The sequence below is a fragment of the Sturnus vulgaris genome, chromosome 16 (genome assembly GCF_052056855.1).
Source record: "Sturnus vulgaris isolate bStuVul1 chromosome 16, bStuVul1.hap1, whole genome shotgun sequence".
Classification (NCBI taxonomy): domain Eukaryota; kingdom Metazoa; phylum Chordata; class Aves; order Passeriformes; family Sturnidae; genus Sturnus; species Sturnus vulgaris.
Genome location: NC_142258.1, coordinates 9952216 through 9967363, shown reverse-complemented (window position 1 = coordinate 9967363; position 15148 = coordinate 9952216). Strand labels below are relative to the sequence as shown.

The 15148-nt window shown below is 40.2% G+C and overlaps 2 protein-coding genes across 7 annotated transcripts in view; one reads left to right on the top strand and one right to left on the bottom strand.

The window, feature by feature from the left end:
- SNN (stannin) overlaps positions 1-10000 on the top strand; it is a 31150-nt gene extending 21150 nt beyond the window's left edge. For all 4 annotated transcript variants that reach the window (XR_015807243.1, XR_015807244.1, XR_015807245.1 and 1 more), the window contains exon 4: positions 9986-10000. The gene's annotated coding sequence lies outside the window, so the exon portion shown is untranslated. The remainder of the gene's footprint in view (positions 1-9985) is intronic.
- Positions 1-15148, bottom strand: part of TXNDC11 (thioredoxin domain containing 11) — a 27968-nt gene extending 12820 nt beyond the window's left edge. Inside the window, exons 1-6 of one of the 3 annotated variants that reach the window (XM_088174445.1) lie at positions 14920-15071; positions 10903-10977; positions 10398-10614; positions 9603-9700; positions 7603-7732; positions 1010-1103 (exon numbers count right to left, since the gene is read on the bottom strand). In XM_088174445.1, the coding sequence (XP_088030571.1) occupies positions 1010-1103; positions 7603-7732; positions 9603-9700; positions 10398-10614; positions 10903-10977; positions 14920-15065 (760 nt within the window). In that variant the 5' untranslated portion in view covers positions 15066-15071. Of the gene's footprint in view, positions 1-1009; positions 1104-7602; positions 7733-9602; positions 9701-10397; positions 10615-10902; positions 10978-14919 lie in introns of those variants that run through there. The other 2 variants (XM_014894803.2, XM_088174444.1) reach the window with 2 other exon arrangements.

Below are 15148 nucleotides of genomic sequence, written 5' to 3'. Positions count from 1 at the left end.
TGCCAATACTGGTGATTAAGGCAGAAGAAAGATGGCAAGAAGCACAAACGTGTTCCCCTTCTGCACTCCGGGTATAGAGTCCTGTCTATGTAACCTCAACTGTCCAAATTCTCCATTTTCTTAGGAAATATAGAATCTGGTATCACAGATGTACTTTGCTGTAGTTTATGGCATCTCAAAAGCCAAGATGATACACATAAAGCAAAGGCATGAACATTGTTTAAGTGATGTACATTTACAGTAAATATGTATTATTTATAAATATAAATTCTACATTTATAAATATGTACACATAAAGACAGACTTCTTATCTTTATGTTGTAAAGAATGAATACAACATACAAATATGAAAATCAGAGAACAAAATATAGAACAGGCTCTTCATCACATCAGTGGCACAGTAAAAAATAAGAATGAGTAAGTATGAAAAATTAGAAGTAAGTATGAATCTCCTTCATTTCCTGACAGGAAGGAATATTCACAAAACATGTTAATTTAAGAAAGGTCTATCCCAAATTCACGACCCAAAAAGGAGGTATTAATCATCACAAAGGTAGCATGTTTAAACACAAACAAGAGGGTTTGTATTTTAGATTATCAGTGCAAAGCAAGAGGAGCTGTGGCACTGTTGTCCTTGCAGCAGCTCTGTAGCTCCACCCAAAACAGCCTCAGTGAATTCAGTGAGCAAGGGCTGACACAGCCCAGCCCGTGCCACTGCCTCTGGATCCACTTTAAACAACTGTGAGTCTGATCCTGGTCCTGGATGGGCTGCAGCTACACACGTGGGGGTTAGAGGGAACTCTATCCTGCTGTATCCAGGCTGATCACATTGCAAGCTTTTTATGAAAGAAATCCTCAGCTGTGGTGAGACAGTCTCACAGTCAGATCTACAGCAAGAAACACTCAGAAGGGATTAATTCCTAAGTTACAAACTACTGCAAAAAACTACTGATGCACTTAGACATAACTCATTCACAGACACCTTAAATTATGAAAATGCAGCTTTTACCTTTCTTTAATGAATGCAATGCTGATGTGAAGAATGTTAAATAACCAGGTGGTTGAGGTGAAGCATTGAACTCAAAAAATCCCACAACTCCAGGCTGAAACAATAAGAATTAGTTAATTAAGCTATTTTTAAGTATAAATATATGGGACTACAGTAAACACAACAGACTCTTAAAAGACAACAATGTTTACTGAAGAGCAGTCACTTTATGCTGCAACAAAAATTTTAATATTAAAAGACTGAATCGAAATTAGTTCTCCTTCAAACAATGAAACTGTCATTCAAAAGCTTATGTAAGAGAGAGGGGCTTTATGGATGCTACGTTTCTAATGGTGTGTTTCCCATGTTGAAGTTCACCAAAAACAATTAATATTTGTTTTGCAATTATATTTTGAACCAGTTTCAGCACCAAGATAAGAACCATACACATCATAAAGATTCCTTTTAGAACTGGAATATTAAATATAATTTTTCAGAGTATAAAGGGCCTAAGCAGTAACACTTTAATTGTTTATGTTGCACATAATTAGTATTTACATATAAATTCACATACTTTTTGTGTGAATACTTGAACTGCTAAGATAAGTGATCAGCCCATCTTTAAGCTACAGTCACTGTAAATTATTTCAGTATATCCTGCAAGAGTCAGTGAGAGCAACTGCACAAAAATCTGGAGAACTCCATATCCCATCTGCATATCCATAGAGCTCTTCAAATTGCCAGACAGACACTTCCACAAATTTAAAAGACTCATCCCAGAACAGGCCTACTGATTTTTCCAGGTGAATGACTTCCTATTAAATTCAGGAGAACCTGGGAGAAGCTGACTTGGAAAAAAGAGGTACACACTCTAGATTTTTCTTGTTCCAATATTTCAGTTAAGCTTTGATTTTAAATTTTTCAAAATATAATCCATTAAAAATTACTATTAATTATGTTTTTGACTCATCACTTCAAAGGGCTTGATGAACTTCCAGGACAGAGTAAGTGATGGCATTTGGTGTTATCTCATTTCCACCAGTGCATACAGAAGGCATTTGACACACAAAGCAAGAGCACTCCAGGGACTGCTGTGGAACAGAAGATTCCACACTCACCTGGCACCCATTTGTGTGGCAAATACATCCTCACATGAGGATTTTCATTTGGTACTTCAGAGGCTGCTTCTTTTTTTTTTTTTTTTGAGTTCTACACAAAGTTTTCAATTTCTTTTTAAAACATGAACATACATTTTACCTGCTATTATTAATAATATGAATTCAGTTATTCATATCAGCCTAACACACTGATCTAATTCAGTATGAATTAGCAATCTAAAGATGTTCACCAATAACAACACTGCCCATTCCAGCTCATGAATGCTCTTTTTAGGCAGGAATTCTCTTTCATAGATGAATGCTAATCATAAACCCCTTGTTCATAAAGATTCTTAATGAGGTACCCCAAGAAAATTATCAATAATAAAAATGAGTTACAAGCAATTAGGGAAATTTCTGCAACAATAATTATCAAGAAGAAAATAAAAATAGAAATAAAATAGTAGCAAAAAACTACAGCAAAATAATAGTAGTCAGTGTTCTTTTTTAAACAACATACAGGTTAGTAATTAATGTTCATCTTTTTCTCTTAGGTCCAAACTAAGACAGTAAAAAGAAACAATCTCTTCTAAAAAACTTTGAATGAAAAATGAACCAAAATAAGGAGACAGATCAGAAAATCAAAATTTTAGCTTCCCATTTCCTAGGACCATTTTTGAATACTAATCCTGTACACCAAGTGAATTTGGGACACCAAACTGAATGAAAGGAGAGTCAAAAGTGACAGTAAAATGTGGCAGGAAGCCAGAAGTCAGATAGAGAAGTATTTACAACATTATTTAAACTGCCAGTTCTGCTTTACACTGACAGAAGCTTAAAATTTCCAGATTGTGAATAATATTTCCCAAAGATAACTTTAGTAAAGCGTTTTTCCAATTAAAAAAAAATGTAGTTGGAGAATATATGCTACTATACCCTATCATATATAGTAGTATTTACTAATGCTCTATGCCTAATCAGTGATCTGGTTAATTAATGTCCTTTTAATCATTATCCCAGACCAGTTAAAGTTTTTGCCCTGCTATAGGGTGCAATTATACACATGAGAAAAGAGTCTAAAATACTGTATTTCTTCTCAAGTACCAAGAAAGTTTTCCTGTCTGTAAGAGTGAAGATTTTAACAAGACTGAACACTTCCAGGTATTGCAACTAAGGACAATTCTTGCTCTGTACAAGTGAGGTTCAAGTCTCACAGAAGAGGTATCTGAATGTGAACAAGAGGCTCTTGGTTTGGAATACAAGTAGGCCAAGAAGAGCTCAACTCCCACCTTCTTTCATGTAAGAGCCTCCAAAACTCAGTAGCAGCTGCCAGCAAACAGTTTCGGAGGACATCTACATCCAATCTGTTACTGATGGGCAGCTGCTTCCAGGCAAGCACCATGTGCAGTTCTGGGTACCCACCTTCATGTGGGCACGTAGGAGCAATCAGCTCAACCTGCTGCTGTCTGAAGTGAGAGCAATAAACACTGACATGTGGCACAGGGCTGCTCAGGAGCATGGGCATGGCTAGAGTGGAGCTTGCTGGAGCTTTTCTTTCCATGAAACCATTTTCAGACCCTGTCTCAAACTAAGTGTCTCTAGGAAGGGCTTTGGAGCAAACCTGAGGATGTCACTGAAGACTTCTTAGTGCTATCTCCTAATGAAACTCATATATGGAAATACAAAATCATTAACTGCAGTGAAGCCTATTTCTTGCTTGGTCCCTGCACCACAGGAATGGAAAGTAATGTGGGATGCAATTAAATCAAGTAACAGACTTACCAAGCATCTCAACAATTACCAAACAGCAAGTTCATGGAAACTTTAAGAATGAACAGAGATTTTCAGATGAGTAATTTCTACTGGAGAAAAGCCAGCAGTTTTATTATAGAACAATGCCTCAAACCTATCCCAGCTCTTGGAAGGAATAAGCCAGCACGAAGATGACTCCACACAGCCTGCTGTAATTCCCTGAAGTCTAGAAAAAGTTACCAACCACTCTTGAAGAAACTAAGGTGATAAGAAATCATATGGAAGGCCCTTTTCCAGATTAGTAGGAAAGACAAAACACAGTTAGAAATTAATGTTTTTCAGCAGCCAAAGACAGCCAGCTGTGTACTGTGTACTGATACTCAAGCAGTTCAATATTTCTATAAGCACGGGGAAAAAGGGGAGGAACAAAATTTGCAAAGGTTGGTGGGAGTCACTGAAACTACAGCTGACTTGAAGAGCTGTAGAAAGGCAGCATTAAATGATTGTGATGAAAAAGCTTTGAAATTTAAAGGCCAAAATAAGTGATATAATGGGAATCGAAGATAGGAAAATCCAAAGCTACTGATTAGTTTACAATTGGATAAATGCTTTTAATATTCCAGTTACTTCTATCCTAATTTGTAATTTAAAAAAAATGTTTTGGCTATATTGCATTGAAGTAAGGATGGTGATTTTTTTCAGACTCTCAGACTTGTGCAGACAGGCAATTCCTGCCTCATTTTATCTGTGAACATGGGAAGGAAAACAGCAAGAGGAAAGGAACATGTCTTCTCTGGGGAACAGAAGAAACAATATTACATACCACTAAATCTGTACTGTAGAAATGCAAAGAAACTGTTGACTGATACTAGATGAAATTTACATTTAACATCATTTCCCAATGATGTTAAAATCATTGTGTATCCAGACCTGAAAGCAAATTTTCACACGGCACAAGAGCCAGCTGAGTCTGTCTGTGTCAGATCTACCCAGCTGGCTGGTGGTTAGGAAGAATTCCTACACAAAGAGAGCAAAGCAGAAAGCTGACCTCATGGTAAGAGACACAGCAGCCACCTCCTAGAGAACTAACTCCTCTCCTACTGCTCCTGAAGCCAGAAAATAATGAATTTCCTGAGCACATTTAATTTTCATAAATGAGTGAAGCTTTTTGTCTTATTACAGTGGTTTCCGTTTCTTCCTCTGTGCCTCAGGAGGCCGAGGCCACTTCTAGCAGTTGGGGCAGTCAGATGAGGAACAAGAGATGCCAGTTTGGATTAAAATGAAACTGTTATATCTCTGCATTTAAGAAAACAAAAGAAATCTGATTACAAGTATTCACAGGTACATTGAGTTATGGCAGGAACTGCACATCTTTTTGCTCATTTAACCTAAACGTTCCAAGATTTTAACTGCTTTCCAAATGGCACGTTTTTCTTGCTCTCAAAAATTAATTCTTATCAATTTCTAGTTTTACACTAGTATCATTCCACAACCCCAAAGAAACCAACCTCAGTAGTATCAGACAATGCAGCATCTCAATTTCCAAGTCTTCAACCAGATTTTTTTCGTGGGGATTGAGCGCCCTCTAGTGAGAGCAACGCATCATGTCACGACAATCGTGATTAGGTCGAGGAACGAACGAAAGACCAAGTAAGAAACAAAAATGTTCTTACATTTAACTTGATTCTGTTCATCAGTATTTCTTCTAGTTTGCAGAACCAATCTGCTATCAGAACACAGGACTGAAAATTAGATAGTGATGATGACAAATCTTTCCAATTATTTTGAGCTTGAAATTAATTAGTTTTTGGGTGAAATCACAAAATCATGATCCACCACCAGACAGTGGCCAAAGTACCCAAGAGCAACCTTTGACAGTCTTCTGTCCCTTCCCTTCTGCTAAAAATTAATATTTTTTATACAGAGATCAAAAGTCAAAGGAAGACACTAGCCAAGGGTCTCTCAAAATAGCAACAAGTTTGTGCCACAGAAGTCTCAATTTCCCATAACCTACTCTATTCCCCAAACTTTCTCACTTCGTAAACACAGGACTAATCCCTGGATTGTATCTTCTACAAAAGGTATCAATTTCTCAACTCACAAAGGAAATATTGTAAAACGTTCATATTTCTGATTGAAGTGATGGAACAACCTATTTTTAGTTTGAAACTAACTTTTCCTTTGTGTCTATGGTTTTCTCTGCATCCATCTTCATAAACAATTCTGTTTTCTTTCATCTTATCTGTATGTGTTACTTTTGTATCTCCTCCTTCCCCCCTTCCATAACTTTTACAAAGGCAAGAAAGACACTGAGCAGCTGGAGCCATGGTCTAGGACAGAACCTCAGGCATGAACGACTGTGAGGCAACACAGCAGAACAGCCTCTGTTCCTGGGCCATTTCAGAAAAAAAAAGAATCAAAAAAGGCTGAACATAAACAGCAACTCAGCACATTTGAGCCACAGAATTTCAAGCACAGGAAGGGGGAAAGCCTGAATGCTGAAACAATCTGTTCAACCGCTAAGCAGTATTTTAAAACACTTACTGTTGCCCCCTAAACTTGTCTTTTATCTTAGTCTTTTTCCAGTGGAAATGCACCTCTTACTGTAAAGCAAATTTAAGCTTAATGACAATATGCTCATTAGTTACCTTCTGCAGTCTACCAAGAAATAACATAACACAAACCGAAAACCAAGCACGGCTTTCTTCAAATCTCTGCAAGAGGCAAAGGAATGCTTCAGAATTTTAGAACAGCAAAACTGAAGCAATGGAAGGACAACAGCATTACTTATGATCACAGAAAGTATCAGCACCAGAGACAGGTCACAACTCACTAGTCCCAACTCAAAACACTCGAAAACCAAACGTAGCAGTAGTTCCTGGCATGAACAGCACAGCCCCTACCCAGCAGAATTCCCGGTGGGTGTCCCCTACACTGAACAGCACAGGCCATGCTCCATCCTGCAGCAGAACCAGGCATCACTCACACAGCATCTGCTCCAGCCCCAGACACTGGAGGCTCCCTCCCATGTTGTGCCCACTGCCATAGCACTGATTTCTAGATCACGTTTTCCACAGTGCTCTAACAGCTTGGGCTTTAGTAAGATTAGGGTACTTCTGCATGTGCACAAGAATGAACAGTTATAAAGGGATTTGAAATGGCTTTGTTGTAAGCACACTTTGTCTAGCTAGAAGTTATTATTCCACCGGTATTGCTACCAATCTTGGCACCCCTGAACACAAGAGACCAAAATGAATAAAATACCATGTACCACTGGATTAAAATCATCAAGTTACCGCATACAAAGTGATTCGGTGCCCTTGCTTCAACTGCTTTCACATCTGTTTTCACTTAAAAGACTTATCCTAGTAGAAAATACTTATTCTACTTAAAATTCTTTAAAAGTTAAAGTAATGATTATATATTTCTCGAATGCTGTCCCAACTTAGACTGCAAGATTTTTGTGAAAAAACTTCTCCCTTCTTTCTTGTTTGTATGTAACAGTTTAGTTAAGTAACAACTTTGATTGTTGTCTCTACATACTAAAATAAAGTAAGAGCATCACTAAATCATAATAATAACTATACAGGGAACCAACATTATGAATTCGTCATTTCATATTCTTATGATTTTAACAAATTTACAGGGCACTGATTTCAGGATCTGAAAATAAACTAGTACTTTGGAGCAGATCAAATTTACTCCTTGAACAATTCAAACTCTTTCTGAACCACAGTGGTAAAGCTAGAGAAGAGAGACAAGTACCTCATAATTTGAGAGGAAATCTAGTAATTTTGATCGAGACGAGATGTAGAGTAGTGGTGTCATCACCCGGCGAACAAACTTTTCAATATAAACAGCACTCATAGGGCCTTTGTATTCAATTGGTCCAAAACTAGTACCAAAAAAAATAATAGAACATTAAGACTTAAATTAACAGTAGAGAGTCCCTCCTGGGGGTGGTTGATAGGAGTTACATAGACAGCATGCTCAGCCTCTAGGGAATTGCCCTCTGTGTTTTACCAGTGGTTTCTGTAACTGATGAGGGAGTTGTGTTACCAGAGGGAAGCACCAGAGTATCTGTGGAAGGGGCAGTGTTGGAGAGCATGGAGGGATGGAGATCAATCACTTCTGAGTCCCACTGAGGAACTTGGTAAAACTCAGGTATACATTACGTGACCATATGTGTATCTTTCCACTTTTTCTCAAGTTAAATACACATGACTTAAAAACACAGATCTGAAAAAGTCACTCTTTTCCCTTGTTTTTTCAGTGTTTCGAACAATAGCAATCTGAAAAGGTGCAATATTTTTACACAGGCTTTTATGAGCAGCAATCAGTAAAGCAGGGACAAATTCAGTTGCACTGCTGATGAACAGACTCAGCAAAGCTCCAGCTTCCCCCCCAGCTATCAGATAAAACAGCTCACACTACGTTAGGCAGTGCTAAAACATAAGGTGGGCTGAGGCTTGCAGCTGCGAATTCCAGAGGTTCTCCTCCTAATTATCATTGGATTGGACAAAGCATCATTGTCCCAAATGAAATCCAACACAAAGAGCATAAAGAATTAGTCCATTTCCACTGAAGAATTTAATGTGATGCATTTTTAATATAGCTTGTAAATACAGACACACTGGAAAATACCCAACTCGCACTGAGATATCTGTATTGAGGTGCTTCAAAATGGTCTCCTAGAGCCCACTAGATCATTCTACATCCTGTATCAGTTTATTACAAACCTCTGTCTTCACAGCAATACTCATTGCTCGACATGTCACATGCCCAGGGCACCACATGTGAGGTTTAGTGCCTGAGGGGTGCACTACACTTCAGGATTTTATGAAGTATTAATAGGGATTTACATCTCATCTTGTTACAATTCTGTTTAAGGTTACTGATGATACAGAGTTCATCCATCTACTGTGTTGTAGTTTCAAGGTTAAGTAAGTTTCAGTCAATGTACATCCAAGTGGGATTGTAGGGTACTTTCATTACAGTTTGAATTATGCCAGTGTCTCATGTCTATCACAAGTACAGCTAACAAAGACTACGACAGTTCCTCCTCAATGCATTAATTCCTGCCCCCCCAAAAAAATCAGCCTCTGTAATGAAAGGGAGCTGTAGTTCAAGATTAGCAAAATAAAGAGTAAAATACAAGGGATAAACGCTTTTATGTAGTGTTAGAAACTGCATTTCATTACCTTCTGTTCCACACAGAGAAAAAAAAAAGGATAATATGTACAAATACTAAAAAATAAAAGTGAGGTTATATAAAATTTTATACAATGATATCTTAGCTTTGGGGGAATAAAAAAGTGAGTGCAAAGTTCACAATTAGAACAAGGTCTTCAGTATGTAGTGCAATTTAAATATGCACTTAAATTCCATTAACTTCAACAACCTTTAGGTACATTCTTTAATGCTATCATAACTTAGGACTAGTTGTTATAATCCATCCATAGAGCAAGCAGACATCTGAAACTCTGTAACTCTGAATTATTTTCACTGAAGGCAGAACTTCCAGGAGATGCACAGGCAACCCAAAATTTCCATAAGGATGAAGAATTGCCCAGCATGTCATTTAACTGACAGTTACAGCCCTATCTGGCACTTGAGTAGCATACAGGATGAGCTCACCTAGAATCTACCCAAGAACTATTTACTGAAGCCAGAAATGTAACATTTTCAAAATGCAGCACTTTATATGACACCTCTGATTCCCAAAACAACAATAAAAAGCCTAGACTGTACATAGGAAATCTTACCTCCGATGGTACAAGTGTATCACGGGAAAATAAAAGAAATGCTTCTGCTTCCTGCATTTCCCCTGGTTCCACCAGCAATTTACAGCCACAAACAGCACCTGCAAAGCAGGTAAAAATTCACAGCTAACAAAGTATATTACTGTGACCTACTTTATCCAAGATGTACTTGATGTACTTTTCCCAATCCATTTAATCTGATATTTTCAGGGCCTTTTCAACTCAGTATTCTGTATCTGTCACAGACAGACTTTTTTTATTATTTTTTTGTCATTTTGCAAAGCAATCCTTTTGGTCACTATTCTTTCTAGCTTTTATGCTTCTTAATCTAAATCCTTCAAATTTATTAATTTAATCATAACCCACATTAATTACTTTTTCTGCAGAGTGGAGCTCAGTAAGTGGAGGTTTAGGACAGCTGGACCTGTGAAGAGTTCACAGGCACCCAACTGTTCAAAAGCAGTGCTGTGGTTACAATCTTTATATGATTACCAGTGTCTCCAAGGATCCCAGAACTGGAAGCAAATTCCATGGAAATTCTGTCTGAAGGCAGGTGAATAAATCTGAAAACACTTTACAATAAGAAACTTGAAAAGCAGAAATAACAGACAACTGAGGCTGTCTCCATTTATTCTGCCACTCTGTACGCTAAATTAAAATTAAGGTGACTGATGAGTTTCCCTAAAATGTGAGCATTCAAGTCCTACTGTTTCTCATGAGAAGAAAGAAATCGGCATCAGCTCGAACACTGAGAAGATACCAGGTCATGTGTAAGATTGGAATCTTCTCTGCAGTTACCTGGTCTGACAATCTGCTGGCCACTTGTTCTATTTCTTCTCTTGCTGCAATGGACTGCCCGCACCACGGCGCGTAGAAGAAATACAGCACAATTTCTGAATCCTGCCGGAGCTGATCTGCATAGTCTAACTGCCCCCGAAAAAGATCAATGACTGGAGATCTTGTGGAGAAAAAATTCACTGGAAGCTTTGCTGGCATTGTTACATCTTTTGCTCGGCTGCAGGAAGAAAATTAAGAGTGGTTATTGAGACTGTACAGCAGCAGTTTAAAAAGTGTGCCCAAAGCCTAAGTGTTATTCTTAGCAAAAGTCATGCAATGACAAAACTTTAAAAATTTATACAAAACGACTACAATTTATGTTATCTGAGTTAGTTTCACAAAATATTATAAAAATCTAAAGATGACCCTTCACAAGCTTTAGAAAGTCACACTGATACCATGCACTGTCTTTATGGGTATGTTAGCTCACACTCTTATAGTTTGTTGCTGTAGAGCTTAAAATTACCAGGAAGAGTGATTTCTTTTGATTTCTTCCCTGGCCTTATCCTCTTTTAACACCTGTACTTTAGGTAACAGCACCCTGATAAGAAAAGAGATACTGGTCACAAAATTTTGTGATGTGTTGTTTATATAAACAGAGCCTATTACCCTGCCCTATGCTTTGTTTTACAGTATTCTATACTTCTGTTCTTTTATATTGTATTAGGAAAAGATACATAAATGTGAGCTGATTTATTTTACTGATCAGAGCTGCAAACTGTTCAGGGCACCACAATGTAAAGACAGCTTCAGCTAATAGAGAGTCTAAATTTAAAGAGATTATGACAGATGAAGTTTTTAAAGAGAAATTAGATTGGCCAGTAAGTAAGAAGAATATAAACCAAATACTCAAGAAACCCTTTCCATTCAATCAGCAATCAAACAATCCAGAATTTGGGACTTCTGAGGTGTTCAGAAGTTGCTATAGCATAATCTGCCCTAAATGCAAGTGAATGATCATACTCTCTTTTTATATTGTCTTAATTTTAAAACTTTTCATTAGCTATATTTACACTAGATTATGCCAGACTGAAAACTGGACAATACTGTAATGATCAATTTTGCCATGGTTCATAATGGGACTGGAAGTTTTAGGAAAGACTGTGCATTTCTTTACTTTATGTGCATTTCTTTTACTTTGCTGCAATAAAAAAACTAATATAAAAATCTTATTATCTGATATTTGATCCTTCTCAGGTTAAAATTATAGTAATTTTGGTAAAATTATTGAGTCCTGAACACTGCCAAACTCATATATTAAGCAACCTCCTGAAAACTCTGCCACACTTTACAATCTATCTAGTTTTTAAGAAATATCTTTGTCTTTATAATACAGCAAAAAACTGTACTGTAGCTTTTCTCTCATTTCCAGGCTTAAGCTTTAACATTTTAAAATTGCCCCGGTTTATATCACAAGTTATAGAAATTCTTAATTTGTATATAAGAGAGAATTGCTTCAAAATCAAATCTTCAAAATCAGACTTTTGAAAGTATTAAATGTTTCCTCCTGTTTATAATGAATTAATTCCTCCACTCACAACATTATGGTTTTACACAGACTATCAAAAATCTACTTTCTTCTATGGACTCCTACCTGTGTTCCTTCCCTTCTCCCCCAGCCACCAACTCCACACCTCTTTCCCAACCCTTAAGTTCTTCAGTCACCTCACAACCAACACATCTGGCTCCCTGCCATTCCTGCACCCCATGCTTATCCAAACTGCAGCTTCCTGCCACGATTTCTGCCTGCCAGCTGGACAGGACACAGCTCCAGTGCGGGCTCTGGCACACACAGCATCACACACATTGATCAGCTGCTGAAAGCACAACACTTCTTCAGACACAGCAGCTAGAATTTCTCTTCTCCATCTAGTTTAATGAAAACAGACAACCTCAATATGTTCAAAACCTCTTCTTTCTCTACTCACTTAAACCAAAAGAGGATGATTGGTTCAAGAATTACAGCGAAAAACCTAAAAATTAGATAATGAATTGGCTCCAAATTGCAAGAATGGGTAGAACACATCAGAAGTCCTGGGACATGAATGAGTCACAAACTGCATAACCACCTTCAAATATGATAAAAACTCTGTTAATTATTAAAAAACAAAACATAATAAATCAAAGCTAACAGCTGCTTAAGGAGATTTGTCTTCCTCTGCAATACCAAACATATAATAAGAGTATCTTGACTGATTTCCCCAAGAAAACCCCTACAATTCAGACACATATAAACTGAGGATTGCGTAAGAAATGATTACACAAACATAATAATCACAAACTGTTTATTAAAACACTGATTGTGTTATTTGGCTCCTGCCAGAGCCTACAAAAACTTAAACTTTCCAGGAGAATACCCTGGTAATAAAGGGAAGCACATGCACATGCAAGTGCCGACAGGACCAGCAGCCCCTTTGATTGCACAGTCCTGAGAGTGGGGTTGTCTCAAAGACATTTGCATAGTGCCAGAAATAATTCTGGTTCTGGACCACAGGCTTTCCATAACAACCATGCTAGGTCAGGTCTCATTTGTCTACTCGAGTCCCTATAAACCCACAAGACTTCAAATCCCACAAATGGATTGCCTTGTAGTACCGGAATTTTCTTTTTCCATTTTTCTTATCCATTGATCTCCAAAGTTATATATTGTAAGAGCAGTGGTAGTACATATGCCCTGGTGCTATGTCTTGCTAGTAAATCACACTGACATGTGGTGAGAAACTATGTCCAGTATTTAAAGTTAACATGTGGAATTAACCATGCTCCAAATTGCACAAAGAATTTTTACACCTGAATTTTCTGTATTTCTGACAGCAACCAAACAGGGAACACCTATTTGATATTAGTTTGTCTATTTAACTACAATCTGAAGAGCTGAACCTCTTTAATCAAACTTCTAGATTACAGGAAGCATCATTGTAACTATTAATAAAAAGTATTGCTTTCTTAGCAATGTAACACCAGGGAGGTAATTATGTTCAGAAATCCTTCACCATACATTCTGAAATATGGCAAGAGCTTTACAATTTCATCTACATTATCTGGTCACTGTGAAATACAGTCTCCTGCAACGGAGGCACAGCTACTCAGAGACGCTCATTCAAAGACTTAAAATTTACTCTGATTCAAGTAATACACCCTTTGTGGACAGGTAAGCAAAGAAGGCCTTAGCATTTTTCAGAAGCATTACCGTGAATCAAGTGTTTCATATAACAAAAATTTGTCAGATGCTGTGGAAAAGGGACATAATCAGTACCTTGTAGCCTTCTCCTAGTCTCGAAATTAGGAGATGCTCTTAATATAGTATGACCTGGAGCACGTAACAGTCACCTTGACCTAAAACCCATCCAGAAGATTTAGACCCTGGTTTAGGCCCTAGAACCAAGCAGCCTGCGCTCACCTTCCATTGCCGCCCCTCCCCGCCCCTCCAGTACAAACATCTCCCGGTTCCACGTACACCAGCTCTGGACAAACAGGAACTGGAGAGCCCTTCGCAAAGAAGGAAGTTCCAGCTCCCAAGAGGAACACCACAAGCCTGGCAGGGAAACCACGGAACATCTTTCTGTCCGAAGCAGGTGCAGGAAAAGGAGGGTGGTGACATGAACTCACGAGCCAGGCACAGTGGTTTGTCCCCCACCGACACTGAGGGCAGGGCTGCAGCCCAGAGCCCCCTCGGCCCTTCTGCAGCAGCGTGAGGTCCCGGTTACCTCTGGAGATGAGCAAAAGCAGCTCCACCTCAACAACGTGCCTGCCACAGGGCCACAGAAGGGGTCAGGTTGGAAAGGACCACAGTACGTCCTTTGGTCTCCCCTCCCCGCTCAGGCAGGGTCATCCCAGAGCACACAGCACAGGATTGTGTCCAGAGCTTCTGGAATGTCTCCAGCGAGGGAGACTCCACAGCCTCTCTGGACATTCTGTCCCAGTGCTCGGTCACTCACAGGGAAGAAATTCTTCCTCGTGTTCAGGTGGAACTTCCTGGGCATCAGTTCCTGCCCGTTCCTCCTGTCCCATTCCTGGGCCGCACCAAGCAGAGCCTGGCTCACCCTCAGACACTGCCCTGAATATCCTGATATTGCTCTCAGGAGCGGGCGGCCCCGCGAATCTGCCGCCACAGCACGACACCCCGGTGGGGCAGATGGCTTTTTAAACACTCCGCTCCCTCCCCACCCACGTTCTTATCGCCCCTGCCCGCCCCACGGCCCCGCTGCCATCCCGCTGAGGGGGACACGGCGGACCCCGACACGCGACCGGTCGCAGTTGCCCTGGGGACCGCACGTGGTGGGGCCCGGGTGGAGGGTCCGTCCCCCAGCCCGGAGATGCTCGTGCCCGACACGGCCCGGCCGCAGCGGGTACACGGCGACCCCGGCCCGCCGGACCCCGCCGGCGGCTCTGCCCCAGGCACCGCTTCTGGGGACGGCGGCGGGCCGGCGGCCGCCCCCCAACCCCGGCCAAGCCCCGGGCCCGCCCCCTCCCCCGCCAGTACCTGCAGGTGACTTTGAGGGCGACGAGGAAGGCGCAGCCCAGCACGATGGCCGCGCCGCACAGCAGCTCGGGCCGCCGCGCCATTAGGGCAGCGCGGGGCCGCAGCCGCGGAGCCGCCGCGTCGCCGGGGCCGCCGCACACCGACATGGCCCGGCCGAGGGGGGCAGGGCCGCGGGCCCCGGGCCGCTCCCGCTCGCACACGTCTCCCACCGCCCGCCCGTGAGGCGCGC